A 26,299-nucleotide genomic window follows, 5' to 3' on the forward strand; every position below is an offset into this window, starting at 1 on the left:
CCAGTTTTGAGAGGTACATTTGCCTGTTTCGGCATTTTTTCAAGTGGTTCACACACTTAAAGAAAGTGACTGAGCCAGCATTTGGCAAGGGTGTGCCTGAATTACCACAACTTTTGTTCTCTCTCCTCCCCCGCAAAAGCTAGTAAACTATGGCCAGGTCACAATTCCCAGAAAGCTGCCTCATGCAAGAACACAACAGCCTGTCAGAACAACAGCCTTTTTCTGCTGAGTATTCAAGTAGGGTAGCGCTAGAGATTACAGTGACATGTACTTACAGCCACCTCCTTTCAACACTTGGATCGGGCCCTCTGTTTTTGATGCAGCTGGCTGTACATGAGGCATAAACACGACTGAAGCTTTATTCAACATACCACTGTGCCAACACCTCAACATTTCAGATGACATTTTCTTGTGAGACTTCAGATCCACAGTAATATGACTATTCTCTCCTGCAAGTTTGCTTTGTCATAACAAGGAATCGAGCCTTTACTGTCTTTCAGACAACTGTCAGCTATCAAAGCCCAGCCTGTACACCCTACTCAGAGTGACTCATGGCCCCACCAGCTTGTACTTCCACCCCTTCCTTCTTCAGCATCCTCCCATAACTCCATTGGAGAATTTTGAATCAAGTTAAAGGCTCAAGCACTTCCAGGCAAGGAGAGATCTCTCTTCTTGCACCCAGGCACAGAACTAGCTTTCGCAACTTCCAAGCTGAACTGATGCTTTCACACAATTATCTGCTGTAACCCTGACATCTCACTCCAAAGCACCCGGGGCCATCACCGCATATATAAAAATTAAAGTATCATTTGCCATCTCCCAGGCCTGAGGCAGTAAAGCAGCTGAGGGATTACACAGCAGTCTGCAGATACCTACATCGCCCACATCTCCCTTCAGATGACTGCAGCCATTACCACCTGGCTTGTTGCTGTCTGTTTGGTCTCTTTATAGCCCCCAACCAGACACTCCTGAAGCCGATTCTCTGAAATCTCACCCAAGAAGCACCCAGAGACCCTTCATTCCTTGCAGAATTTAGGACCTTTTCCATGGTTGCATACCACCAGCAGTGATATGCCCCCTTTCCCCTGCTGTCAGGCAGCAAATTCCTCTGGGCCACAGCTAGACACAGAGAAGCATCATCTTTGGCCCCTTCCCCTATCAGTCTCACCTCTAGCTCTTCACCTTGCCATTTGAGATGTCCTCAGCACCAAACAGCAGCCTGTATTTCTAGCCTAGCCTTTCCTGGAGTTGAACTCAACCTCCCCAGAACTTCCAACCCAGCACAGCCAGGTTTTGTTTCCTTAGAAGCCCCTCAACAAGGTAGCCCTCTCCAGATCCTTCCAAAAGGTGAGGTAACCCCTCCTAATCTGCCTGCACCTCCAGTAAGCTTCACCTCTACGTACTGTTCCCCCCCACCCTTCAAGCGCAAGCTGCACTAAGTCAGCTGTAACCTCAGAGGTCCCGCACACTGACAGGACATCAGCCTGGCCCCTAGGCAGCAGTTTAACAGAGAGGCAACGAGTCATTCAGAATCAAAGAGAAACAGAGCAGAAAGCAGTCTCACACTGCAATAGCCGAGAGCAGAGGAAAAACAAGACGAAAGCACTGACAGGCTGCCGAGCAGTAGTACTTGCCAGGAAACCCAGACAGCATCATCTTCTGATGAGGGGCAGGACCCAAACAAGGGCTGAAGCTCCAGCAGCGCTGAGAAGCTGACCTCAGCTGCTGCTTGAAGTTTAGCTAGCAGAAGCTATGAAGCAGGTCTCTGCCCAGTAAAGGAGGCCAGAACAAACACCAAAGAGCCTCTGCTGAACCCTGCAGGAAGCCAGAGACCACAGGGCTTGTTTGCCACCATGATTTAGCAGGCTGTGGAAGTGCCATCTTTCTTCCAATAAATCATGTTTTCCTTGAGCTTGTTTTAATAGGACAGCTGATTTAACCAGTTACAGCCTGTGGTTACACTGGGGGACACAGGACAAAGCACCAAGATTAGCAGGACAGCCTTTTGACTACTGCTCTGTTGCTGCATGAGCAGCCAGCATTCACAGGACAGGAATGGTCTACACCTTCCTTGGGTCTCACTGTTCCCATATGCCCTGCCTTACCTGGCAAGTGAAAGCTCCTGGGGACAGGGCTAGTCCTCCTGCACAGTCCCAGCATGCAAGGGTCAGCTTTTCACAAGGGGCTTCTAGATGTCAGGAGCCAGAGAGCATCATCATCGTGCTTTTGAAAGCTCCCGACCACATTATGGCTTGGTTTCTATATCCACCCAGTTTGGGGTTCAGACTGAACCATTCAGAGTTGAAGATAGATCCAAGCATGTCCACACTTCAGGACCATCAAGTGGCTTCTCCTTGCTTGGTCATACAGCAAAGGAGACGCATAGGAAAGGATCCCCACACACCCAGGAGAACATCATGAGCTTCACCATGGAATGAAGCGCCAAAAGCACTCTTGGAAGTAATCTATAGCCCTCACAGCAATGCAACTTCTCTACACAAGAGAAGGCACGCTGCCCATGTCGTTAAGCTGAAAGAGAAGCCCAGCTCCAGCCTTTAGGGGCCCAAATTCCAGGACCACAGTGATAAAATGGAAGAGAGAAGGGTAGCACAGCTTTTCCCACTCCTCTCAGCGAAAGATGTGGTGAACACCCTGTACATAACACCATAAAGCAAAGGCAGCCTCCAGGGGAAAAAAAAGGACCCTTGGGACCATGAAAACAAAAGCATACACTGCACTTGGCAGAAGCCTGGTACACAGAGGACACGCTCCCCAACATGCATCTGCTGGAGGTAAGAGTCCACAGCCCTGCTTAGGCAGGCCATTGCTTTGGTTCTGTGGTCAGACAACAGGAAGACAGACACACATCACCCTGCAGTGGCTCAAACATGTGCTCAGTATACTTCCAGATATTTCATCACCACTCCTCTGCATGGAGAAAGACAGAAGAGGAGAAAGTGGGGGAGAAGTGCATGTCTTTATATAGAAGAGGCATTTAAGACAGCAAATCTTATCAATCCACTCCTGAGCTGGCTGAAAGCAGCACATCCTTTCTGGGTAGCAAAGACTACACAGAACAGCTCTGGAAATACTCTTCAAGACTCAAAAACAACCAATCAACCTGTCCAGTCGTGGTTTACTCCATGCCATCCACCCTAAATTGAGAGTTTAGTGCTCACTATGTATTGCTACAGATGCATTTGACAGGAAACACAGGTCCAGCACACATGAGGATACCATTCAGGCAGACCACCGTGGACTCCAGCTGGCATGGAGCCAGGCAGTCTAGGGTGACCTACTTGCTTCAAGCTCTCCAATTTCACTGTTGAAGCCTGTGGACCAAACCAAGGAGATGAGAGAACCCCGGTCTTGGAAATCCCTTCTTTCTAAAAGGGGCACATTTATTTTCTTCTGCTAGCCACCCTTTGTCTCCTAAACACATCTTTGGGGGTCAGACAGTTACTCTGCTCTTCCCCAAGCTGATGTGACACACCACCACTACTTTGGGGTTACAAGGACTGAAAACTGAAGAGTTTTCACAGGACAAGTCCACACCAGACCAATACCTGCAGGCTGAGATGCACAAATAAAACACGACAAATTCCTGTGGGGCATGAGACTAGTTCCACATACAGCTTAAGCCAAAGACAGGACACATTCCATCCTCCCATGCGCACACCACTGTTTCCATAAGAGGTACAAGTCCCCAGCTGAGCCAACTGCACGGACAGCAGCACTAGGACCCCCAGAGTGGTGGTGGAAACACACAGCCTCTGAAAAGCCTCTCCCAACAGAGGCCCACACTAACAAGCTTGAGCCAACTACCTGCCACTTCTCAGCTGGCCATTCTGCAGCCTTGTTACCCAGCGAGAAGGCAACACAGCCTGCTGCTGGATTTCACCATACCAATCACATTCATAGCATCAGCAGGTCAGAAAGAAATCTGTTTCTACACTGCTGCCGTGGAAGCAAGAGGAATATTAGCAACAGCAGACTCATGACCACTCACCCAAAGGTCAAGAAATTCCTATTTCTAAAGAAGATGCTTTTGTGGACTTCCCGGGTTCCACATACTTTCTGCAGTACAAAGCAGTGCAGACCAAGAGTAAAGCCTGTCAGTCACTTACATTCCAGGCCCAGCCTGAACTCTGCTGCTTAGAAGCAGCACTACTGTCCAACAGCTCTTTATTCTCCAGAGGTGATACCAGACCTCTAACAGGCTACCACAGCTTTTAGGAGCTAGAGACAGCTCACCACCCTTTTGACAGTAGACATCTGGGTGACTCATAAATTTGGTAAGCCAAGACAGATTCCATTCAAGAACACATCCATGCTCACACCTCTGAAGCAGAGGAAAGCAGCTCCAAGTCCTTCACTGACACCTTGTGTCAGAAGCAGGAATTGGCTGCAACAGAGAGAGCTAAGCATGTTCCAAGCGATACCCAGCACAGGTGTAAGCACACAAGGACCTCTGGCTGAGAAACAACCAGAGCACCAGGACTTTTGGGGCTGAAAGAAGGGATTAAGCATATTATCGTGGAGGGTTTCAAGACAAAACTTAAGCCAAAACAGCACTGTCACCCTGCCCTTGGTCCTTGTCATGTTTTCCTGCCCTTTCTTAAAGCCAGCTCAGGAGCCTGCCTGACCACAGCAAGCCTGTTTGGCTCTGTGTATGATTATCAAGCAGCAAGAGCTGGAATCGGCTTACTTTGTGATCAGACAAGCAGAAATGACGAGGATCATGCAGAAAAGCATGATCTCCTCCTTCCAGCAGCACTAAGCTGTCAGCTCAAGTCCTGAAGCAGAGAATTTAATTCCTTTGTGCTTCCAGACTGATCCAAGCACACCAGAGGGAGCAGCCTTTCAGACCTGGAAGCACAACATCCTCCAAACAATGCCAATACCCGTGACCAGCCAGATACCCGATTCCCAGGGCCAGTCCCAGAACAGCCTGGGTCCTTCGTGACTTCTCCATGGCCAAGGTGAGTATTCACTCCAGGACTGGGACTAACTGCAGAACCAGACTTGCAGGCAGGACACGGTGGCAAAGACAGAACAGAAACAGTGGAGAAGAATGTATGAGTAGTTTATGCCCAGGCACGTATTTTGGCTGCTAATAAGCTAGCCACTGCCTGGATTTAGTGCAGACAAGCATCTGGTTGAGAAAAAATGCATGTTAAAAAGTCCATGGAGCACAGAAAATGAGTACTGTAACAGGAAAATCAGAACTAAAGGGACAGAGAAAAGAAATGGTCTGACCACAGACCTATGTAAGTGATCAAGAACAATGTTCCTTTGAAGCAAAATCCCTCTACAAGGGCACACTAGTCAGGGGCACAGAAAGCAAAGTGGTGGAGGAAGGAGATTGGCAGCGAAATTCGGACAGCCTTCAGACTCTGAATGAAGCTCAAGAAGTAGGACAGCAGCAGCCATCACCAGAGAGCTGTCAGGGACAAGACAGTAACAATACCAAGACATATAGGAACCCCAAACTAACTCATTTCAAACGCATAAAACACCACTCCAAGCTAGGTTTATGCAACTTGGTTCAGAAGGCAAGTAGGGGCTGGGGGGGGCGGAGGAGCAAGCTATTTGGTGCAGAAAGACTCCCTCTTTCAGGCCCCAGGCTCCAAAGCAAGAATGACAGAGACTGCTGCAAGCAAAGAGCTGCAAAGAAGTCTAGCCAAAAAGAGGCTTCAGTCCTAAGTAAAAGCACCCTGGGTATTTTTAAGGTAGAGACTGAGGTACAGGACAGCACTCTGCTCCCATTCTGTTGCTTAGCATTTGAGTGAGCAGCTTCAGGTAACTTCCATCATGGTTCAGCCAGCCATGGATCCCTCTAGGTAGTCAGTATTAATTTAAATCACTCATCAATGATCATCAAGATAAAGCTGATGCATAACTAGCATTTTTAGAAGAAAGCATTATCCAATAATTACCATCCCATTGACCAAAACAACCATCTCTAGATACATATGTTTCCAGCCTGTTTCAACAGAGACTTAGTTTTGATCTTCATGTTTTGCGGTCCAAGTTCTGGATGCCAATGAGTGAAAACTGTTAAGCAGGTCACTGATACAGGAGAAAAAAATTTAGCCTGACAGACCCGCCAGGCTCCCAACAACCGCAGGACATGCACCACAGCTACAGGGCCACCTCAAGAAAGCACTGGGAACTCAAGCTTCCTTAAATGGCTGTATCAACTGTTGCAATCACACGGCCGGGCTGACCGGGAAACTGAGTCAGCTGAGCTCAGAGTGAGCAGCCGGGGGGGACGGAGGACGCGACCAAGTGCCTGCTCAGCTAAGGGGTGAAGAAGGAACAGCGCCTCCAAAACGCCGCTATCGGCTCTTTTCCTCAGTGCCACACAGCCCCTCACCTCCCCCTCACTCTCACGCCGACCGAGTTTCCCCCTCAGCCTGGCGGCCAGGCCTTCCCCTTAATATGGGGGGTCCCCGCCCGCCTCAGAGCGCCGTCGCCACTCACCCTCTAGGCTCTCACACTGCACCAGGTTCACGTAGTCACCTTGCCGGAGCACTCCCGCCTTAAAACCACGTACCAACCCTTCCAGGTAACCGTTATCCACGTTAAAATACAACTCGGGAAAAGACGACATGGCGGCGACAGACAAGACGGGTGAACAACCCCCCAGCGCCTCACGTGACCTGCCCGGCGCTCACGTGACGCTACGCGCGCGCCTGTTCCCGCCCCTTTCCCAGCAGGCAGTGCGAGGGCGGGAAGTGCCTCCGGTGGGGGTGGGGCGGGGCTGTGAGGAGCGGAATGGCGGCTGCTGGCAGCGCCGCGCCCCGCAGTAACGCCTCTTCCATCCCCACAACCACACCTTCCCCCAGCAGCAGGCCTGAGGCTGGCCTCCAGCACGCCTGAAAGCCTTTGTGTGGGGTTTGTAGGGCTTTTCACAGTCTCCACGGACACATTTTATCCTCTTAGTGCAGCTGTGGTGGAGGCGGTGGTGGTGGTCTGTGCTGGTTGCAGCCACGCTGCAGGTACTTGGTCACTGATTCCTTGGGGCTGATGGCTTGCAGGTGTAAAGCACCCTGGGGCCACTATGATCGATACTGGCAAAAGAACACAAGTAAAGCCTCCAGCGCAAGTGAAACGTCACATCCTGGAGCACCTTCCAGCCTTGAGATCGCTCACCTAGCCAGGAGGGGCCCTGCAGAAGCTGCTCGGGGGGGAAAAAAGCTCATTTGGTTTGATATGGGGGTCACCCTTGGCTGTTTGGACATGGTGCCCACCTGGATGCAGGAGCCCTGACCTTGCCGCTACCCCTCTTCCCCAAGATCCCAAGCAGACACATGGAATCATTCCCACTCAACAACAGCTGTTGCTAATGGCTGGTTTATTAGAGCTGCAGAGGAGGAGGCAGCATGCGTGGGCAAGGAGCAGGCAGCCCCACGGCACAGGCACTAGTTCTTGCCACAGGGGAAGCTGGTGCTGATTTTCCTGCAATAGCAAAAGGCATTGAAGAAGCGGCAGTAGCAGGTGGCACAGGGGTCGCAGCAGGGGACCTGATGCCCAAGGCAGGACTCCAGCAGGCGGACACAGCGGCGAGGTGAGCGCTCTTCGCGACCTGCAGCTTGCGGTTCTGTGGATGATGCCTGCCAGAAAGAGAGGAAGAGGAGGGAAAGATTTGGTGCTGGACCACTATGCTAGCGATAAAGAACTGCATGGGAGAGAGCCAACAGTGGCTGCTGAAACCTGCTGCTGCCAGCAGTGGAGTGTTCTGTCATGCTCAAGCCCAGGCTCGAGCTGTTGGAGATCACCACTGAGCCCCGTGGGCTCCCTGTGGGTGCCACTGCCTCACCTAGCATGTCTCAAGGCCTTTAGGCACGCATTTATTTTGAAACACAGCTTTGATTTTAGTGAAGGGTGCTGCGCCTTCTGCCTGAACAGAGGCACTGGGGGCCAATCCAGGCAAGTTACAGCACTGCCCAGTGAACTCTGGCTCTGCAGAGGCTTCCTGGGCTGTGCTTGAGGTTAATTAAACAGATTGCAGGAGTCTGGTCCCTCAAACCACTCTCCTTTGAGTGCTGGAGCCCCTCGCAGCTCTGGACAGCCCCAGCCCAGCCCTGGCTGCTCCCTAGCAGGAGATGAACAGGTACTCCCTTCCCAGGCAGCACCATGGTGGGCTCCAAACCACTCCTGGCCCCAGGGGCACAGAGAAGGCTGCTGTGGCCGGAGGCTGCCCACTCTTTCAGGTGTCTGTAGGACAGCTCCAGGAGTGTTACCTGCGGTTCCAGCACACCACCTCTCTGCATGAGGTCACCGTTGGCTTCTTGGACCTCCAGGGCCATCTGCTCAAACCCCAGCCTGGGGAGAGTTCCTGTGAGATACGGAGAGGATGGAGGAGGAAGCTGCTGGGGGGGTCAGCTCTTATTCTGCTACCCATGGATGTATATCCCCAGAAAAAAAAGGCCCCATTCCCTGTGGCTGCCAGACTGCTTTCGCTAGCCAGCAATAGGAGAAGCTACATAGTTTTAAGGGGATCCCCTGCATCTGACCCTGGACATGGGGTCCCCACTTCAATTTTGGGGCCCTGGACATGCTAGCAAGCAGCTGGTGGGGGACTGCTGGAGAGTGGGGGGCCACAGGACTCACCTGCCGGCTCTGCAGACACCTCCTTGACTTTCCGCAGCAGGCTGGAGTACCGGGCTCTGTCTGCCCCTTCCAGCCCACAGCTCACCTTCTGCAGGTGGCCACAGCTGAGGTCAGCAGTGAGGATGGCCTGGATCCCCTGCAGCAGCCCACAGCACACCAGCAGCACGTTCAGCATGGTCCTGGGGGACAACCTGCGCAGAGGGGTCCTGGCCAATGTCAGCCCGCCCATTGGCAGCCTGGCCCTCGCCTCCACCCCACCACCATCACCCCCGAAGCAGCAATGCATCTGTGAGGGGCAGCCTCAGCCACTGTGCCAGGCTATTTGCTGTCTTGGACTTGAGAGCCTTTCTCGGGCCACCACACATGTGGCAGCTTCATGTGGACCCTCCAGAGCTGTAGGGCACCCTACATGAGGGCACATTCATGATCTCACCGCGGAGAGGGGTGAGCAGCAGAGGACAGACTGAGGCTCGATCTTTTTTGCGGCAGTTCATGGTCTCCCTGCCCCACACACAGCCTTCAGCATCTGCCAGACCATCGCGGTGCTGTGTGTTCACCACCTGCACGTGCACAGATGTGGCTAAAACATCCAACATGGCTCCTGCCAGCCACTTGTGCTCGCAGGGTGTGGAAATGCCACTAGTTTTAAAGATCAGAAGCTAATACTCACTGCCTAGTCTGCATCTGGGCTTGGGCATGCAACCAGGGCCTTGCAGGCAACAGCCAGGACTGGGATCTCACGAGGCCCCTGAGTACTACCACAGAGGCAGCTGTGTACCCAGCAGCAGTTCGCTCTGTGCCCTTTTCCACAGCAGTGCCGAGGGCTGCACAACTCACAGCCCAGCACCTCCCTGCTTCTCGCCCCACTCCTCTGTAACACCTCCCCCTCCCAGTTTCTCCCACAGCTATCCAGCTGCCAGCCCCTGAGCCATGTTTCTGCACACAGCCTTATGGGCAGGTTTGCAACGCATTGGTCAGGAGCAACATTATATGGTTGAAACATGAGAGACCTTCTGCACGTTGCAGCTGGAGCAGCTGCAACAGAAATCTCCCTGAAAGTCCCTGGGAATTTACAAACTGCTTTGCTACAGCTCCTTTTTCAACAAAACAACAGGATTTGGGCATAATAAACAATGTGAGGCTCCGAGAAGATAAAGTGTGACACGGAGGCTGGCAGAGCAAGCAGGTATGGATGAGATTTTGCTTAAGGACCATGGCAATGGGCTGGATGTCACAACCAAGGCCCTTGCAGGGGACTCCAGCCCCTCCGTGCCACCGTTACCTGAAAAACCCGCTGACACTCGACTGTGTGGCTTCTGTGTGGGAAGCGTTTGGATGCTAAGCCCCCTCAGCCTGGGTCGTGGACACCATCATCAAGAGATGTCCCCCCAGTTGGACCAGCCTGCAGTTTTCACCTGCCCCCAGTGCAGTGTTTGCTTCCCCCTCCCTGCTTGTGGGAGGTCCAGCAGAAGGGAGGAAGGTGAAGGTATCATGCTGGGCAGAGAGCGAGGCTGGGCTGGAGGGGGCTTGGTGGGGAAGAGGGCCACACCAGGCACAGTGGGGGGAAGACTGGGCGAGCTGAGCTGGGGCAGAGCAGATGCAGGGCTGGGCTGTGGGCTTTGGGGGCCTCAAAGTTGTAAAAAGTGGGGAGGCTTTTAGGGAGCAAAAGAAAAGGGGCTGGGGAGGGCACCCCCAGTCACTGCCAGCAGCCTAGTCCCATGAAACCCCACGCCTGCTGCTTTGGTAGCCTTGGGGCTCCAGCACCCCAGAGCTGTGCGGGCCACTCCTCACCTCCCCATCCCCACAAAACCTCCCAGCTCTTTGCCAGGAGCGACCCCTCCGCACCGCGGGGAGCCCCACAGCCATGGGTATCATGCCCTGAATGCCCCCAGACCCTTCCCATTGTAAGCACTGACCTCTCCAAGCAGAGAGGGGGCTTGCCGCTCGCTGCTCCACCGAGCTCGCTGGGAGCGCTGCTCCTGCTTTCTGCCTCAGTATCCTCCTCCCCACATGCTTACTGGAACTTATATTGGCTTTTAATTAATTAAGTGCTGTGGCCACATGACTCTGCTAACTACCAGGTAGGTGGGCTTCTCTGGGAACCAGGCTTTGTCTGAAAGGAGAGGCAGCTGGCAGGGCGATGCGCAGGAGGGAGGGCTCCTGCTCTGCACCCTGCACAACTGCGGGGAGGAACAGATCCCCACAGGCCCCAAACTCCCCAGTTTCTGTGTGGCGGTCCCTACCACCCTTCCAGGCCACTTCTCTTTCCAGCTGTGTCTGAGCAGAGCCACTGAGCCTGCAGGCTGGGAACACCTCCTAGTTCCCAGCTAGACAAATACCAGGGCTACAGGCTCCTTGCCAAAGACCGCTGAGCTCTCTGCTGGTTCTCAAATGGAATATTGCCCTCCCCCCCAGCTCCTAACAGGCACCCTGCCATAGCCCAGAACCTCCAGAAGCCCTCCAATGGTTGACCATTTGCCATCTGCTGATTTTTCAGGCTCCCACCTGTGCTAGCTGCATCCCATTGATGTATCCTTTGGAAAACATGTGGTTCCCCGAAGCCAGGCGCTCTCAGACGAGCTCCCTTGTGCGTCCCAGGCTCGACTCCACTGTGGGAAGGGAGGAACCAGCCACTCGGTTCTCCCCAGGCCCTGTGCTGGCTTTCACAGCCACCACATGTGTCTCCTTGAGCTTCTCAGTACAGAGACCTTCAAGGGCCGCTCCAAAACCCAAAGGGAGCTGCAGCCAGCCCGATGCAGCCTCAGTCACAGGGCCAGGCACTGGTGGAGGTGGCACCTCTGCAGTCTCTCACCAGCCAGGGCTGCAGGGGACATGTGTTACAGATGCAGCATCACAGCACACCACATGCCTGTCCTTGCTTTTTCAACTGAGGGCTTCAAAGCAGCATTGGCACATGTACAACAGGCAATTGGCTAAAGGATACAGACCTGCAGCACCCAGCACCCCGTCAGGAGGAGGACCCAGCCCTGACACACGAACTTTTCATTAGGGGAGAGGAATGGATAGTCAGCCAAAAGAGGTGGTGGGAGATGCTGCTCACAGAGCCTCCACCGTCCCCTCCGGTACTGACGGCAGCAGATCTGAGAGCTGTTTGCTAGAAACCCCAGTGCCAGAAAGGAATCGCCTTTCTCTGTGGATCCCCAAACTCACACACAGGGTGGCTAATTGCCCAGACACCCAGCGTCCAGGGGCTGCCAGCTCCTGCCTCCAGCCCCCCGCAGACTGCCCGCTACCAGGGCGGCAGCGCAGCCGGGCTCCTCTTGGAAAGGCCTCTGCCCTTGGGTGGCTTCAGCCCCCGGGGAAAGGGGGCGATAAGACACGAGAGGGGTTCAATGGGCTGTGACGTGCGCACCCGGGGAGGCCAATGGCCCGTGCCAGGCAGCTCCTGAGCCCTGTGCCGCCAGGGAGCACCCCCAGCCTCCCAGCAGGTCCCCGGGGGAGTGTGAGCCGCCGCTCCCGGCTGCGGTGGCAGGCCCCTCGGCACCACCTGATTCCCGGCACAGGGGATGCTTCAGAAGAGGCACAGGACCGGCAAAGGGCTCATCTGCTGTGCTTCTTCTCCGGCCGCTGGAAATGCTCAGCGCCCACCCGGGCCCCTCAGTGCACAGGACCCCCCGCTCAGCACCCTGCTGCCTCCTGCGCCCTGTGTGCCCGAGTAAAGCCTTGGCTTGGCCGTCCCCCTCCTGCCACTCCCGAAGCCGGGGGGGTTGCTGCGCGCCCCATCCCGATGGCAGCTCCGTCCTCTCGGCTCCCCCAGCCCCCTGGCCCGTGTTGCTCCCAGCTGCCGCCCCCCAGCCCGGCCCATCAGGGCCCATTTGCAGCCCGCGGGCGGGGGCTGCCGGGCAGGCATTAGCGGTGCCGGGGGCGGCCGCGCCGAGCTCGTTAGCCACCGGCGCACCGCCTGCCTTGTGCGCGGCCCCGCGGCCGGTAACGAGCTAAATGAGGCAGCCGGCCGCTCGCCGGGCCGCTTCCAGGAAAGCGGGCTCACGGCGGGGGGGGCGGCCCCAGGGCTGCGCCCCCGGCCCCGGGCGGAGCGGCTCGGCGGAGATCCCCGTGAGCGGGTGCCCCGGGCAGGAGGGCGGCGAGGCGGACGCCCGGCCCACGGCGCGACCCTCGGGAGCCCGGGCGGGGCGGGGGGCTCTTCCTGGAAGCGGGTGGGCGGCTCGTTTAGCTCATTAGCGGCCTCGCCACCGCTGATGCCAGCCCAGCCGCCCCCCCGGGCACTACTGAGCCGCGCAGAAGGCCCAAGCCCGTGGCCGCTCCGGGAGATGCGATGAGCATCGCCCCAGCCTCAGCCCCGGCGGACGGGGCCCTTTAAGGCGCGAGCCCGGAGCCGCCCTGACGTCAGCGGGGCGGGCGCGCCCGGGCAGCCGCAGCCCCGGCGGCCCCAGCTCCGCCGCCCCGGTGAGTGCGGGGGGCCGGGGGGGCCGAGCCCCGTCTGCCGGGGGTATGGGGGTGCTACTGGGGGACCCGTGGTGACGGGGACTAGGGGTGGGGCAAGGGGGTGCCCAGGCAGTGGGAGTGGGAATATGGGGGTGCCCAGGGTGCTGGAGACAGGGGGGCTAGAGATAGGGGGGTGTCCCGGGGGCTAGAGACAGCGGGGGTGCGCTATGGGGGTACCCGGCGTGCCAGGGTATGGAGGGGGGAATACGGGGGTGATGAGGGTGCTGGAGATCTGGAGGAAGGGGTGTGGGGGTGTCCAGGGTGCTGGGGTGTGGAAGTGAGGGTGTTGGGGTGCCCAGAGTGCTGGGGTTACGGGGACCTGGTGGTGGGATATGGGGGAGCCCATGGTGATGGGAAATTGGAGGTGAGCGTGTTGGGGTACCCAGGGTGTTGAGAACCTGGAGGTGGGGTATGGGGATGTCCAGGGTGCTGAGGAGTAAAGGTTGGTGTATGGGGGTGCCCAGGGTGCTGGGGACTGAAAATTAGGGTATTGGAGTGTACAGGGTGCTGGGGACCTGGATGTGGGAGTACTGGGGTACCCTAGGGTGCTGAGGAGTGGATCCCAATAGGAGTATTGGGATGTCTGGGGTGTTGGGGACTGGAGGCCAGGGTACAGATGGGTGCCCCAGTCCTGGGATGCTGGAGACTGCGAGATGGGGTGTCAGGGGTGCCCAGAGTGCTGGAACCCTGATGTCCTCCTGGTGTCCCCAGTGCTGCGGGACTTGATATTTGGGGGTGCCCCATCCCTTACCCCACATTGCTCAGTGGCTCCTCCATACCACAGCGCCTGATGCCTGTCCCTGCCTGACATTGCCACCATGGCTGGGACGCAGGGCTGCGGCGAGGGGAAGATCGCGGGGCTGTATGACCTGGAGCGCACACTGGGCAAGGGCCACTTTGCGGTGGTGAAACTGGCACGGCATGTCTTCACCGGGCAGCGGGTGGCCGTCAAGGTGATTGACAAGAGTAAGCTGGCGGGGGAGGCAGCGGGGCAGCTCCTGCAAGAGGTGCGCTGCATGAAGCTGGTCCAGCACCCCAATGTGGTGCGCCTTTACGAGGTCATCGACACCCATGCCAAGCTCTACCTCATCCTGGAGCTGGGTGACGGTGGGGACATGTTTGACCACATCATGCGACATGAGGGCGGGCTGGCTGAGCCACGGGCCAAGCACTACTTCGCCCAGATCGTCCACGCCATCTCCTACTGCCACAAGCTCCACGTGGTGCATCGCGACCTCAAGCCCGAGAATGTGGTCTTCTTCCAGGAGCAGGGGGTGGTCAAACTCACCGACTTCGGCTTCAGCAACCGCTTCCAGCCTGGCAAGATGCTCACCACCAGCTGTGGTTCACTGGCTTACTCGGCACCTGAGATCCTGCTTGGGGATGAGTATGATGCCCCGGCTGTCGGTAAGGTTGGTGGGGTGCAGCCACAGCTGGCACTTACCCTGGGGACCTGCTGCCCTTGTGTCCCTTGTGGGGAGTGTGGTCCTACCGGCGCTGTACCACCTTGCTTTTGCCCCCTTACACTGGGAGCACCCATGCTCCCCCGGTAGCACTGCTGTCTCTGCGGGGAGCAAGCCTGTCCCTTGGGTGCTTGGCTGCCCAGCTCTGCCCTGGCACAGGGTGGTCCTCCCTGTGGAGGCTGTCCCCACACCCACCCAGATGCCACAGAATGATGGCTCATACCAGGAAGAGGAAAAAGCCCAAGCACGCTGTGAGCCTGATGTGGCATCCTCCAGTGCTCGGGAGGAGCAGCACGAGGGTGCAGCCACCAGTAAGCCAGCACTAGTGGTTATTTGGGGGTGTGATGCCGGAAGGAAACCTGCTGGGGATGCTGCTGTTTGGGCGGAGGAGCTCCCAAAGTTTCCTTTACTCCATCCCCACCCTGAAAAACGCTTCCTCTCTGTGGCTTCCAGCACCCTTCCTCCCCTGGCCGGGTGCAGGGGTCTGGGGAGACCATCCCGGGGCTAGGAGAGCCGGGCTGAGGGCACCAAGAGGCTCTGCTGGGACAGAGGGGACATGGCAGGGAAGCAGGACCTGAGCCAGTTCTGCTGGAATTTGGAGCAGGAGGATTTAGCAAAGCAAAACGTGAGAGCTTAAAGGAAAAAGCCCAGCGTTGGCTCAGGGAAAGGTGGCTCCACAGTTGAGAACGGGCATAGCTTGTGGAGCTGGTAGAAGAATAAGCTGGTGGCTCTGCGAAGGGAAATGAAGGGAGAAAACCGTCACAGATGAGACATTTTCAAACACAGGCACTTGACTTAAGCTGAAGGTATTAACGGGGAGCCCTGGGGCATGCTCAGCATCCTAAAAAAAGCACTTTTGCAGACAGTTTGTGTACTCGTCAGGAGGAGCAGGTGAAGATACTGCTGCTTCTGTCCCTGTCCCTGGGTTAGGGCAGCAGTCCCACTCTGGCTGGTGCCCACGTGGCTACAGGCAGCTGGAGAGCCTGGATGGCGGCTGTGTCCCTGTCCCGTGGCTGTGGTGTCCCCTCCAGCACAGTCTTGTACTGGGGTGGTCACAGTGGGGTCTGTTTGGCAGCTGGGAAGCTGAGTAATGACACGAAATAGTGCCATGGGTGGGTGACCTGGGGGGGAACAGAGCTTGGGGCTGGCCTCCCTGTCCCCACCTGGGAAAGGGGGTAAGACCTCAACTGCTTTGGTGAAGCCCCTTGAGGCCTGCTTGGATGTGGGGATGGAGAAGGTCCTTCCCTGCCTTGGTGGGGCTGTGGTCTCCCCATCTGTGGGGCAGGACCTGAGAACTGTTACTTCCAAGGAGCATCCCAGTGAGCACTGGTCTCTGCCGGATTGGCATTGGGGGCTGGTAGGGTGGGCTCCCCCCCCAGGGTCCCTGGGGTTGGGGGCTTTCTCCTGGGCCATGGTGATTGCAACCTGAACCATTGCTGCTTCTTGCAGACATCTGGAGCCTGGGGGTCATCCTGTACATGCTGGTGTGTGGTCAGCCCCCCTTCCAGGAGGCCAATGACAGCGAGACCCTCACTATGATAATGGACTGCCGCTACACCGTCCCCCCGCACGTCTCTGCACAGTGCGCTGAGTAAGCATCTCTCTCCCCCTGTAACTGGACTCCCCCAGACCCCAACTCACTGTCCCTGGGGGTGGGTGTGCCATCCCTGGGGGATGCCTAGGAGCTGAGGTGGGAAAAGGGAGGAAAAGCAGCTGAATTAGGCGTTCGTGTGCTGCTGCGGGATTGCAGCATCACCCCTTCCCCCCACAGTCTCATCTCCAGGATGCTGCAGCGGGACCCGAAGCAGCGAGCCTCCCTGGAGCAGATCGAGGGCCACGCGTGGCTGCAGGGGGTAGACCCATCCCCCGCCAGCCGCTGCCTGCTGCCCCTCACCTCCCACAAGCGCGTGTCTGAGGAGGAGCACGAAATCATCCTCCAGGCCATGACGTGCGGAAACATTGCGGATCGGGACACCATCCAGGAGTGAGTGATGGGGCAGGATGCCGAGGCAGGAGCCCCTGTGAAGGGCTCTGGGAGTCCCGCTGAGTGCATCCCTTGCACGCTGATGTGGGTCCTTTGGTCCCGCACAGGGCGCTGGAAGCCAACCGCTACAACCACATCACAGCCACGTATTTCCTGCTGGCGGAGAGGATGCTGCGGGAGAAGCAGGAGAAGCAGGGCCACTGCCTCAGCCTTGTCTACAACCTGGCCAAGGAGGTACAAAGCAGGTGAGCCCCTCTGCTGCCCCCTGTCCCCCCAAACCACCCCAGGTCCCCAGTGCAGAGTCCCAGCTGGTCCCTTGTCCCCCTACTTACTACAGTCCTCACGATGCCCGGCGGGGTACTGACACCTGCATCCCCCCCTTTCTCAGGACCAACTTATCGGACACATTCAGCCCCGTGGGCAGCACCAGCAGCCTCTTGCCCTTCACAGAGGTGCCAGGCAGCCTTGCTGTGGGCTCCCGGCTGCCCCCCCTGCCTGCTGGAGGGGACACAAGTGGCCGGCAGCCCCCCAGGACCCTGCTGAAGGTCCCTGCTGTTGACACCACCATCACCAAGAGCACCCCCGCCCTGCAGCAGATCTGTGAGGAGGAAGAGGAGGAGGAGGAGGAGGAGGAGGGGAGGCCCAGCACCATGGAGAGGAAGAGCAGTTCACTGAACCAGGAGCAGATGCGAGCTTTCCTGCATGCCCGCCGCCGCCCATCTGGCTGCGGGGAGGTGTGGGGGCCAGGGGCCGAGCTGGGGAGCTGGGGCGGGCGCTCGGGGGTGGCCTGGGCTGGGAAGGGAGCGAGCGGGGGCTGGGGTCCCCCAGCACTTCGGGGGACCGGAGCCAAGCCCCCTAGGAGGGAGGACATAGAGCCTAGGGGCTCCTTGGCAGAGCCCCCCAGGGAAAAGGGAGCCATCCTGTCCCCCCGGAGTGGCTGTGCTGAGCTTCCCGAGGTGCTGGGGGCAGAGACAACAACCCCTGCTGCCCTCCCAAGCCCTGCAGACAAGTCCCCAGGGCAGGGGGCACCCAGCAGCCCAGCCCAGCGGTCAGGGGAGAGCTCGGACCTGGGGGGCATCGAGGGGGGCGCAGAGAGCGTGATCAAGCTGGACCCAGGCAAAAGCAAGGGGGGCAGCCTGCGGGACAGGCTCCTGCAGTTCCCGCTCTGTGAGAAAGCCCTGGCCTTCAAAATCCGGCCGGGCTCCAAGGAAAGCCTCCTCTCGCTGGGGCAGTTCAACTGCTGCCACGTCATTTAAGCCCCTGGGGCGGGGGTCCGGCCCCACCGCAGGGGCAGGGAGCATGCCTGCTCCTCTGCGTTTGGTCTGCCTGTGACCTGCAGAGCAGTAGCTGTGGGGCTGGCGGGGGGCACGGTGCCCCTGCTTTGTCACCTGCGGTGGCCACCCTGCTAGCATCCGCCCCTGGCGCCCGCCGTGCCGGACCCCCCAGGACGGGGCTGCCCGGGGGGCGAGGTGAGCTGGGTCTGTCCCGAGTGCTGGGGCAGCCCCATGGACCACGACACATTTTTTTAACTACTAGAAATAATTTTTTTAAATAGTCTATTTTAATGTAATTAAATAGAGATTGCTATATCCCCCCCACCCCCTCCCCGTGACAGCGGCTCCCCCAGCCCCGCAGCCCGCGTGGCCCCAGGACCAGGCTGTCCTGCCCGTGGCGGCTGTGGGGCAATCGCTTGCCTGCCTGCAGCCCCCCTGCCGCCGTCCCCCCCCCGACCGGGGCCAGGCACAGGCTGTCCCCTGGGCCTCCCCCCGCAAATAAGCTTCCTATTTATTATCGCTTTGTTTTCTTGCTGGCAAGAAATGAGTGACGACTGAGGCGCGCACGCGGAAGGGATTGGAGCTGCTGGGAAGCAAAGTTAATCGGGCCAATAAAACGCACTCGTGGGTTGATACGGGTGCCGTGTCTCTTGCTGCGAAGCCACCACGGCTGCCCTGCAGCCCCGCGCGGGCCTGGCACCAGTGATGGCTGCCCCAGGCGGGCAGCAGCGGGGTCGATCTGGGGGTGCACCGTGGGCGTGGGGTGCAGCGGGCACAGGCTTTCCCTCCCCAGGGCTGGTGCTGGGCCGGCTGCTGCAGTTTAACCGCAGCCGGTGCCTCAGCCCCGCGCAGCCGCTTGCTCGTTGCTTGCCTGCCCCGGTGCAATGGGGGAGAGAAGCAGAAGGGTAAAAGCGAGGCAACTCATGGGCCGAGGTAGAGCCAGTTTAAGGGGAAAAGCAAAAGCTGCGCACACGGGCAAAGCGAAGCGAGGGATTCGTTCACCCCTGCCCACTGGCCAGCCGGGCTCCATCACACGTAACAGGGGCTGGGGAAGACAAACGCCATCGCTCTGAAGGTTCTCCCCTTCCTTGTTCCTCCAGCTTAACTGAGCAGGGCATCACATGGTACGGAACAGCCCTTTGGCCCGTTCGGGCCAGGTGTCCCAGCCATGCCCCCTCCCCATTTCCCGTGCCCCCCTCAGGAACCCGAGAGGGCCCGACTCGGTGTGAGCTACCGAGAAAATGAACCATCCCAGCCGAAACCGGGACACTGATGATGTGCCTGTCCCTGGGAGGAGGGGAGCCACTGTACCCGCCCACCCCCCCCCCCCCGCCCCCAAGAGCTAGGCTTGGGGCGGGGGAGGGAGGGAAGGGGGGCGGCTGCAGCTGTGCCTCGAGGGGAGCGAGGCTTTGGGGGCTCCGTAGGGCACAGGGCCCCCTCTCTGCGGTAATGGGTGGCTGGAATACGCGAGTGGTGCCGTGTGGGTGTCAGATGGGATGGAACCGGCCCCAGAAAGATCCCTGGGGATGGGATGGTGCGGAAAAGAAACAGGGGGTGGGGGGTGGGTAGGGGGCTGTCTGGCAGCAGGGAGAGGGGCTGCTGCCGCCCGCGGGAGACCCTGCCGTGCTGCTAAAGGATAACGCCTTCGCCTGAACAGGGGCTTGAACCCTGGACCCTCAGATTAAAAGTCTGATGCTCTCCCAGCTGAGCTATCCAGGCTCCCGCCCGGGGGGGGCGGGACGCTCCGCACGGACCCCGCGGACCCCCCCTCGCTGGGGCACGGGGGGACAACGCGGGACACACCCGGCCCGCCCCGAGGGACCCACCGCAGCGGGGGGCGGCCTTGCAAGACAGGGACCCCCGGGACCCCCGCCCTGCCCCGGCGCGTACCAGCACCGGGTGCGGAGGCTGCTGGGGCCTCTTCAGGCGCCTCTTGCGCTAATTGGCTTCATTAAGAGCCACCAGTGAGGCACCTGCCCGCCCTCCGCCAGGGTTAGTTACCGGGGGGCAGAGGGGTGACCCCGCGCTGCGGGAAGGGTCTGGGCGGGAGGTCAGAGCTCGGCACATGCGGGTGGGGGGTGCCGACTGAAAAAAGCTTAATGACCCTGATTAATTAGAACCCGCTGCTTTTAACCCGCGCCTGGCGGCGCGACCCCGCCGGCGCCCCACAGCTGCCACAGAGGCACCGGAGCCCCCCGAGGCGGCTGCAGCAGGACCCTGCTGGGGACACCCGGGCTTTGGGGAAATGCCCCCGGAGGCGGCCGCGGGGTGGAAAAGGGGCCGGGAGCTCAGAGAGAGGCCCCCAGGCCCTGCCAAAGGTCATTTGCTGGTGCCTGGATCCCCCCCCGGAGAGGCCCTACAAGCCCCTCCGAGTGTCACAGAGAGGGACTCTGAGGCCCCCCCGACCCCGCAGAGAGGGGCTGAGAGGCCCCCCAAGGCTCCCGGCCCCACAGAGATGACCCAGACCCCACAAGAGGGCTTGGACCCCCCCAGCGAGGAGCTCAGAGCCCCCCAGACAGGGAGGGGCTGGACGAGGCACCCAGTGCCCCCCCTTCTGCCACCCCCACCGGGGGGCGGAGCCGAGCCCCGCCCCGCCCACCCCCACGTAGGGGGCACCACGTGTCCGCAGCGCCATGGCGTCGGTGCCCAAGAGGCCCAAGGTGCCGCGGCGGCGGGGTGGGAGGGACACGGGACACCGCGATCCGGGCTCGGGGCTCCGGGGGCACCCCCGCTTCACCCCGGCTTCTCACCCGCAGGCGGCTGCCGGAGGCAGCGCCCGGGGACAGCGCAGCGCCGATCCGCTCTCCGGCTTCCTGGCGTGGTGCGGGCGGGCCGGCGTGCAGCTCAGCCCCAAGGTGAGGCAGCCGGTGGGGAGGGGGGGACCGGGCCCACCCCAACAGCCCCCTGACTGTCCCCGCTGCCCTCTCGCCCCCAGGTGCGCCTGAGCCGGGCGGGCGCGGTGGCGGGGTACGGGATGCTGGCGGCGGCCGAGCTGCAGGCCGGGGAGGTGCTGTGCAGCGTCCCGCGCGCCGCGCTGCTCTCCCAGCACACCAGCGCCATCCGCGGGCTGCTGCGCGACGGTGAGGCGGCCCGGGGCGGGCGGGGGGCGGGGCTGTCGGGCACCAGGGGGAAGGGGGGGGCTGGGGACCCCGCGGCCGATCTGCAGCATCTGCGACCTTGGAGGGAGCGCCCGGCGGTGCCCTCGCCCCGTGCGGGGAAGGATCGGCTCCTGCCCCCCCCCCCCGTGCGGGGAAGGATCGGCTCCTGCCCCCCCCCCCCCGCCCCCCGTGCGGGGAAGGATCGGCTCCTGCCCCCCCCCCCGTGCGGGGAAGGATCGGCTCCTGCCCCCCCCCCCCCGTGCGGGGAAGGATCGGCTCCTGCCCCCCCCCCCCCGTGCGGGGAAGGATCGGCTCCTGCCCCCCCCCCCCCCCGTGCGGGGAAGGATCGGCTCCTGCCCCCCCCCCCCCCCCCCCCCCGTGCGGGGAAGGATCGGCTCCTGCCCCCCCCCCCCCGCCCCCCGTGCGGGGAAGGATCGGCTCCTGCCCCCCCCCCCCGTGCGGGGAAGGATCGGCTCCTGCCCCCCCCCCCCGTGCGGGGAAGGATCGGCTCCTGCCCCCCCCCCCCCGTGCGGGGAAGGATCGGCTCCTGCCCCGCCCCCCGTGCGGGGAAGGATCGGCTCCTGCCCCCCCCCCCCCCCCTCCCCGTGCGGGGAAGGATCGGCTCCTGCCCCCCCCCCCCCCCCGTGCGGGGAAGGATCGGCTCCTGCCCTGCTTCCTTCGGGGCGAGGACAGGGGCAGGGGCCTGGGCGGCTTCAGTGCTGCTGCAGCCCGGGGCAAACCGGAGCAAGGGCAGAACTTGGCCGCGCTGCCCCAGGCCGAGGCCAGGGGACGAGGCTGGTGGTGTCGGCCTTCGGAAGACGCGTACCTCGGCTCACTTACACTTTCCCCACGCGCTGGTTGCTCAGCCCAGGAGTCCCTGCAGAGCCAGTCAGGCTGGGTGCCGCTCCTGCTGGCCCTGCTGCACGAGTACACGGCCAGCAGCTCTCCCTGGCAGCCGTACTTCTCCCTCTGGCAGGACTTCAGGAGCCTGGATCACCCCATGTTCTGGTAAGGTGAAGGCCATCCAGGCTGGGGGGTGGCCCCGTTTGACAGCTGAATGTGGTGGCACAGACTGGGGGGCCCGGGGGTAGGTAGGGATGATCCCACCCCTCTGTTCTCACCCTGTGCTGCTGATGGCAGGAGCCTGAGGGACGCTCTCAGGCCCCACTCGGGTTGGAGCCAGCTACAGGCTGGGGCTGTTGGGAGCACCAGGAAGCAGGGATGCTGAAGAAGGGAGCTTACAGACCCCTGCGCCCCAGGGCACAGAGGGATGACCCTGCTGGTTTCCTTGCCACAGGCCTGAAGAAGAGCGAACAAGACTCCTGCAGGGCACAGGCATCCCAGAAGCTGTGGACAAGGACCTGGCTAACATCCACCTGGAGTACAGCTCCATCATCCTGCCCTTCATGAAGGCCCACCCGAAAATCTTTGACCCCAAGCTGCACACGCTGGAGCTGTACAAGGAGCTGGTGGCTTTTGTCATGGCCTACAGGTAAGGAGCAAGGACTTTGCTTTGGCAAGGAGCAGGATCACGGGACAGGTTACAGGCTGTGTTAGGGTAGCAGTTGCACAAGAACACGAGGAAAAGGTAAAGCTGGTCCTGTGCCACAGAGCGTCCAGCTGCCTGGTCTTCATCTCCCCCATCTTAGCTTTCAGGAACCTTTGGAAGAGGAAGATGAGGATGAGAAGGGGCCCAACCCTCCGATGATGGTGCCTGTAGCAGATATTTTGAACCATGTGGCCAACCACAACGCCAACCTGGAATACTCTCCCGTGAGTGCAAAGCCACTGGGCCAGGTATCATCACGGTCACATTCCTCGGCACCACAAGGCCTTCGGGAGTGGTGCACAGCAAGGCACCAGCACTGCTCACCTGCTTTGTCTGGTCTCAACCTCATTAATACGAAGCTGTTTTGCTGAACATACTTCCCTGGTGCCTGCTTGGCTTTAGCTGGGGAGAGCTTAATCTGAGCCTCTTAGAAACCTCTTTTCCAAGCATTAGCACCACTGCAGCTCTAAGCCCCTCTTCTCTCCCTGCTTGCAGCAATGTTTACGAATGGTTACCACACAGCCCATCAGCAAAGGACAAGAGATCTTCAACACCTACGGGCAGATGGCCAACTGGCAGCTCCTGCACATGTATGGCTTCGCAGAGCCGTACCCTGGCAACAGCAACGACACAGCTGACATCCAGATGGTGACAGTTCGCAAGGCAGCACTGCAGCGTGAGTGACTGTAGCCACTCTCGGAAAGGCTGGGGCAGGGATCTCTGTTCAGTAGTCACGTAATGAAACAGGGATGGAGAAGAATGTGAAAAATAATCCTGTTGTACAGTGTGCTGGGGTTACATCCTGGGTTGCTGCCTGCCATCTGCCCTTCCCTGGTCACCCACCCCCACAACCCGAGTTGGGCTGGCAGCTCTGCTGTCTTCAAAACAGGTGCCAGCAGCGAGGCACAGCAGCAGCTGGTCGCAGAGCAGTGGGACTTCTTGTGCCAGCTGGAGATGGTGGGGGAGGAAGGTGCCTTTGTACTCGGCTGGGATGAGGTGCTGACAGAGGAAGAGCTGTCCACAACCCTGAAGGTAAGCACTGCAAGTGGTGGAAGAGCTAGGCAAGGAAGAGCACAGGCTACGTGTACTGCAGCGGTGCAAACCAGCACGTGGAATGGCTCAAGTGAAGGAGGACAAGCATGCGAAGGCATTTTGGTACCAACACTCCTGTGTGAAAAGCAGTGGGGTGGGGTGGCGGATGCCCAGCTCCCAGGCTTCAGGTACTTCCTTTCCTGACCCAGCCACCCGCAGGTAATTACAGACCAGGCTGGAACAGCTCCATGGCTACTGCTGTTCTAGAGAGCTGCTGCACCTCTGCAGGCAGCAGCCAAATGTCCTTTTAAGACTGTTGCCAACACACAGGTTTGCTGTCTGAAGGCTCTTCTAACCCCCAGGTCACTTGCAATGAGGTGTCTACACCAGTTTTGCACACTCATGTTTAGTGCAGCTGAGCAAGAACACACCTGCTCCGTGCAGCTCCAAGCCCACACTTCTGTAGAGAAGAGAGCCCGATGTACTGGCACTGCCAGTGACTTGTCTCTTTGCCTGCGTCATTACAGGTGCTGTGCATGTCAGAAGAAGAATTTAAGGAGTATAAGGAACAAGACGCCTGGGAGGACAACAGTGAGGAAGAAGAAAACTCTACCCTTTCAAACGAGGCTCTCTCCAGACTTAAAACCCCTTGCAAGAAGCTCCTTTATGACAGCGTGTTGCTGACCCTGGAGTCCTACGGGTCAGACTTGAAAGCAGAGCAGGACTTGCTAAATAACAAAGAGGCTTATGAGAAACTGAGTCGAAGGGAGCAGCAAGCGTTGCATGTGCGCTATGGACAGAAAAGGATCTTGCATCAGCTGCTAGAGCTGGTACACTAGAAACCTCGCTGCCCCTGGAAACAAACTGCCTGGAACTGTGCTTGGGAAAGGAAGGCCAGCCTTGGGCAGTCTCCTCTGCAGCTCTGAGAGCAGATGGTGAGATTGAATATAGGCCCACTTGTCCCTCCTACGGCATCTGGCTTTTCAGCTACCTCTACATAAACAAAAGTATCTTCCACCGCACAGAAGTGGTTTGGGGTGGCCTTATCTTACAATGAGCACTCTGGAGCACAACTACCGCCTTCTTCTAGACAACTTAAGAAAACCCAGGCCTCCGCAGGGCTGTTTAGGAACACAGACATATGTTATCAGAACAGCAAGTGGGTTCCCTCATTTAGCATCAGAAATGTCAGGCAAGAACTGCTCCTTAATCAGATGAAGAGGGCAGAAATGCAGCTGGTGGCTCTCACCTTACAGAGGTGCAGAGTAAACACCTGGCAGGCAGAGATGCTGACAGTATAGGTGAAGAGTTCAGTGCTGAGTTAATACTGCGCATTTGAAAGAGTACAAGCCCATCCATCTGGGTTTCATGGAGGCTCAGTAGAGCAAGGTATTTCCTTTTCCCTCTCTAAAAGGCAGTTCTGTATGGGCTCGAGTACTCTTTAACAGAGCATGTCACAGTTCTGCAGCTGTTGTAGGCCAAGCATTTGATACACGTGCTTCAGTGGATACAGTTCTCCCCTGAGCTCAGGCACTGCTCTGCATCGTGTTTATATTACTGTTTTTCCCCTCAGCAGTTTTTGCGTGACAGAACACTGGAGGTTTGCAGGCCAAGCTATATTTAATAAAGAGAATGTTTCTTACCCAGCCAACACTGTCTGCTTCAACAGGGTGCAAAGCCCCATGTGAGAGGAGAGAATCTTTGCTGCTGCAGTTAGAAGTAGTGCAAAGCAGCAAAACCCAGGCTGTACTCATGGAGGTAAAGGTCAGCTACAGCCCCACCAGCGCTACTGGGGGCCAGGGTGGTGCAACAGTACCTACGGTAGCTTTTTTAGTTCCCCTTTTACAGTGGTGTAATGCAGTGGCTGTTCAGAGTCCAGCCTGCCATCTTGGCACTTCCCTCCCTACAGCAGACTAGATTTCAAACTAGGCACACTGGTTCAAAAGGTTAGTCTTTGTTCCTTAAACATGAAGTGCATTATACCAGGGCCTCTGCTGGCAAGGACACCAGTTATCCCTGGGGAACTGACACCAGCACCATTTACTTGGACAGTACCAGCTGCAGGTTCCTCACCTGCCAAGAGAGGATACAATGTGTAGTGGCTTCCATCATACCAGCCCAGCTTGCGTTACTGGGATCTTGGCCAAGTGCTGTCCACCTTCCACCCCCTCTTTACAGCAGTCTAACAGTTTTTAAAGCCTAAAGGGATCCAGTCATGTACAGCAGCATTAGTACAGAACCAGAGACACCTTTGAGCTTCCAGTCCTTAGGACAAGTCAATAAGCTCTGCATATGGTTTGTTAGTTAGATGGCAGAAAAAAAATCCCATGGCATCTGGACTAGATGAAGAAAAACCTGGTTGCTGGTCATTCTCTGTATCCTAACCCAATACAGGAGGAAGAGTAAGCTGGAGTTGCCAACACCAGGACCAAAAACTTCCAACTTCAAAAGGCTCGGCCTTCAGTACAACTGCTGGCCTGCCAAAGAAATGGCAGGGAACTGCAGGAGCTGGCAAAGGACTACTGCTTGACTGAAAAACGCTGCCTAGAAACAGGTCACAAACAGAGGATTCCCTGTGAGCCGCAGTCCACTGGCACAGCTGGCTCCATGGTCCCTCAAAACTAGTTTTTGCTTTGTGCAGCAAAACCACAGCCAGGTACACAATCCCTTAAACCTGAGTGGGAAATCCTGACCTCCTCATCCATAGAACAGCAGTCAACTAGCTTCAACAAACTAGTACTGCTTCTAAAAAGCAAGCAGTGAAGCTTTATTTCCTAGTATTTTGCTAGGTTGCAAGGCAGAGGCTAAAGGATTTT

At 58.4% G+C, this 26,299-nt stretch overlaps 4 protein-coding genes and 1 non-coding gene across 10 annotated transcripts in view; 2 read left to right on the forward strand and 3 right to left on the reverse strand.

Annotated features, from left to right (window-relative positions):
- ATP6V0D1 (ATPase H+ transporting V0 subunit d1) overlaps positions 1-6,684 on the reverse strand; it is a 37,039-nt gene extending 30,355 nt beyond the window's left edge. Inside the window, exon 1 of the mRNA XM_055726899.1 lies at positions 6,487-6,684. Coding sequence (XP_055582874.1) covers positions 6,487-6,616 — 130 coding nt within the window. The 5' untranslated portion in view covers positions 6,617-6,684. The remainder of the gene's footprint in view (positions 1-6,486) is intronic.
- A 239-nt stretch (positions 6,685-6,923) lies between these two features.
- On the reverse strand, positions 6,924-10,979 carry AGRP (agouti related neuropeptide). The gene is made up of 4 exons (XM_005440295.3): positions 10,536-10,979; positions 8,620-8,810; positions 8,250-8,344; positions 6,924-7,619 (listed from the first exon to the last, which is right to left on the reverse strand). The coding sequence occupies exons 2-4, from the start codon at positions 8,792-8,794 to the stop codon at positions 7,428-7,430; spliced, it is 462 nt and encodes a 153-aa protein (XP_005440352.1). The 5' UTR covers positions 8,795-8,810; positions 10,536-10,979; the 3' UTR covers positions 6,924-7,427.
- Positions 10,980-12,582: 1,603 nt separating this feature from the next.
- On the forward strand, positions 12,583-18,437 carry LOC102059802 (SNF-related serine/threonine-protein kinase-like). 2 transcript variants are annotated; one of them, XM_055727015.1, is made up of 7 exons: positions 12,583-13,044; positions 13,868-14,036; positions 14,349-14,490; positions 15,996-16,137; positions 16,318-16,530; positions 16,638-16,775; positions 16,919-18,437. In XM_055727015.1, the coding sequence occupies exons 2-7, from the start codon at positions 13,902-13,904 to the stop codon at positions 17,784-17,786; spliced, it is 1,638 nt and encodes a 545-aa protein (XP_055582990.1). In that variant the 5' UTR covers positions 12,583-13,044; positions 13,868-13,901; the 3' UTR covers positions 17,787-18,437. The 2 variants fall into 2 exon arrangements, with proteins under 2 accessions (XP_055582990.1, XP_055582989.1); XM_055727014.1 differs by having other exon boundaries at positions 12,584-13,044; positions 13,868-14,490.
- Positions 18,438-19,450: 1,013 nt separating this feature from the next.
- Positions 19,451-19,523, reverse strand: TRNAK-UUU (transfer RNA lysine (anticodon UUU)). Its single transcript has one exon. It is a non-coding gene; the product is annotated as a tRNA-Lys (tRNA).
- Positions 19,524-20,394: 871 nt separating this feature from the next.
- Positions 20,395-25,134, forward strand: SETD6 (SET domain containing 6, protein lysine methyltransferase). 5 transcript variants are annotated; one of them, XM_055727030.1, is made up of 9 exons: positions 20,395-20,464; positions 20,561-20,659; positions 20,740-20,884; positions 21,769-21,910; positions 22,200-22,394; positions 22,552-22,699; positions 22,947-23,127; positions 23,341-23,483; positions 24,011-25,134. In XM_055727030.1, exons 1-9 carry the CDS (start codon positions 20,438-20,440, stop codon positions 24,320-24,322), a joined length of 1,392 nt encoding a protein of 463 aa, XP_055583005.1. In that variant the 5' UTR covers positions 20,395-20,437; the 3' UTR covers positions 24,323-25,134. The 5 variants fall into 5 exon arrangements, with proteins under 5 accessions (XP_055583005.1, XP_055583007.1, XP_055583003.1 ...); XM_055727032.1 differs by having other exon boundaries at positions 22,552-22,675; XM_055727028.1 differs by having other exon boundaries at positions 20,405-20,659.
- The last annotated feature ends 1,165 nt before the right edge of the window (positions 25,135-26,299 follow it).

The sequence above is a fragment of the Falco cherrug genome, chromosome 14, assembly GCF_023634085.1.
Source record: "Falco cherrug isolate bFalChe1 chromosome 14, bFalChe1.pri, whole genome shotgun sequence".
NCBI classification, from domain to species: domain Eukaryota; kingdom Metazoa; phylum Chordata; class Aves; order Falconiformes; family Falconidae; genus Falco; species Falco cherrug.

Bases quoted from the DNA above. Each gene is read 5' to 3' on its own strand.
- AGRP (XM_005440295.3), bottom strand. From the start codon at position 8,794: ATGCTGAACGTGCTGCTGGTGTGCTGTGGGCTGCTGCAGGGGATCCAG. The intron at 8,345-8,619 runs GTGAGTCCTGTG...CGTATCTCACAG, and splicing joins GGTGTCTGCAGAGCCGGCAG to GAACTCTCCCCAGGCTGGGG. The intron at 7,620-8,249 runs GTAACACTCCTG...TCTTTCTGGCAG, and splicing joins GTGGTGTGCTGGAACCGCAG to GCATCATCCACAGAACCGCA.
- LOC102059802 (XM_055727014.1), top strand. From the start codon at position 13,902: ATGGCTGGGACGCAGGGCTGCGGCGAGGGGAAGATCGCGGGGCTGTAT. The intron at 16,531-16,637 runs GTGAGTGATGGG...GGTCCCGCACAG, and splicing joins GATCGGGACACCATCCAGGA to GGCGCTGGAAGCCAACCGCT. The intron at 16,776-16,918 runs GTGAGCCCCTCT...CCCCTTTCTCAG, and splicing joins GCCAAGGAGGTACAAAGCAG to GACCAACTTATCGGACACAT.
- SETD6 (XM_055727028.1), top strand. From the start codon at position 20,438: ATGGCGTCGGTGCCCAAGAGGCCCAAGGTGCCGCGGCGGCGGGGTGGG. The intron at 20,660-20,739 runs GTGAGGCAGCCG...TCTCGCCCCCAG, and splicing joins GCGTGCAGCTCAGCCCCAAG to GTGCGCCTGAGCCGGGCGGG. The intron at 20,885-21,768 runs GTGAGGCGGCCC...CTGGTTGCTCAG, and splicing joins CCGCGGGCTGCTGCGCGACG to CCCAGGAGTCCCTGCAGAGC.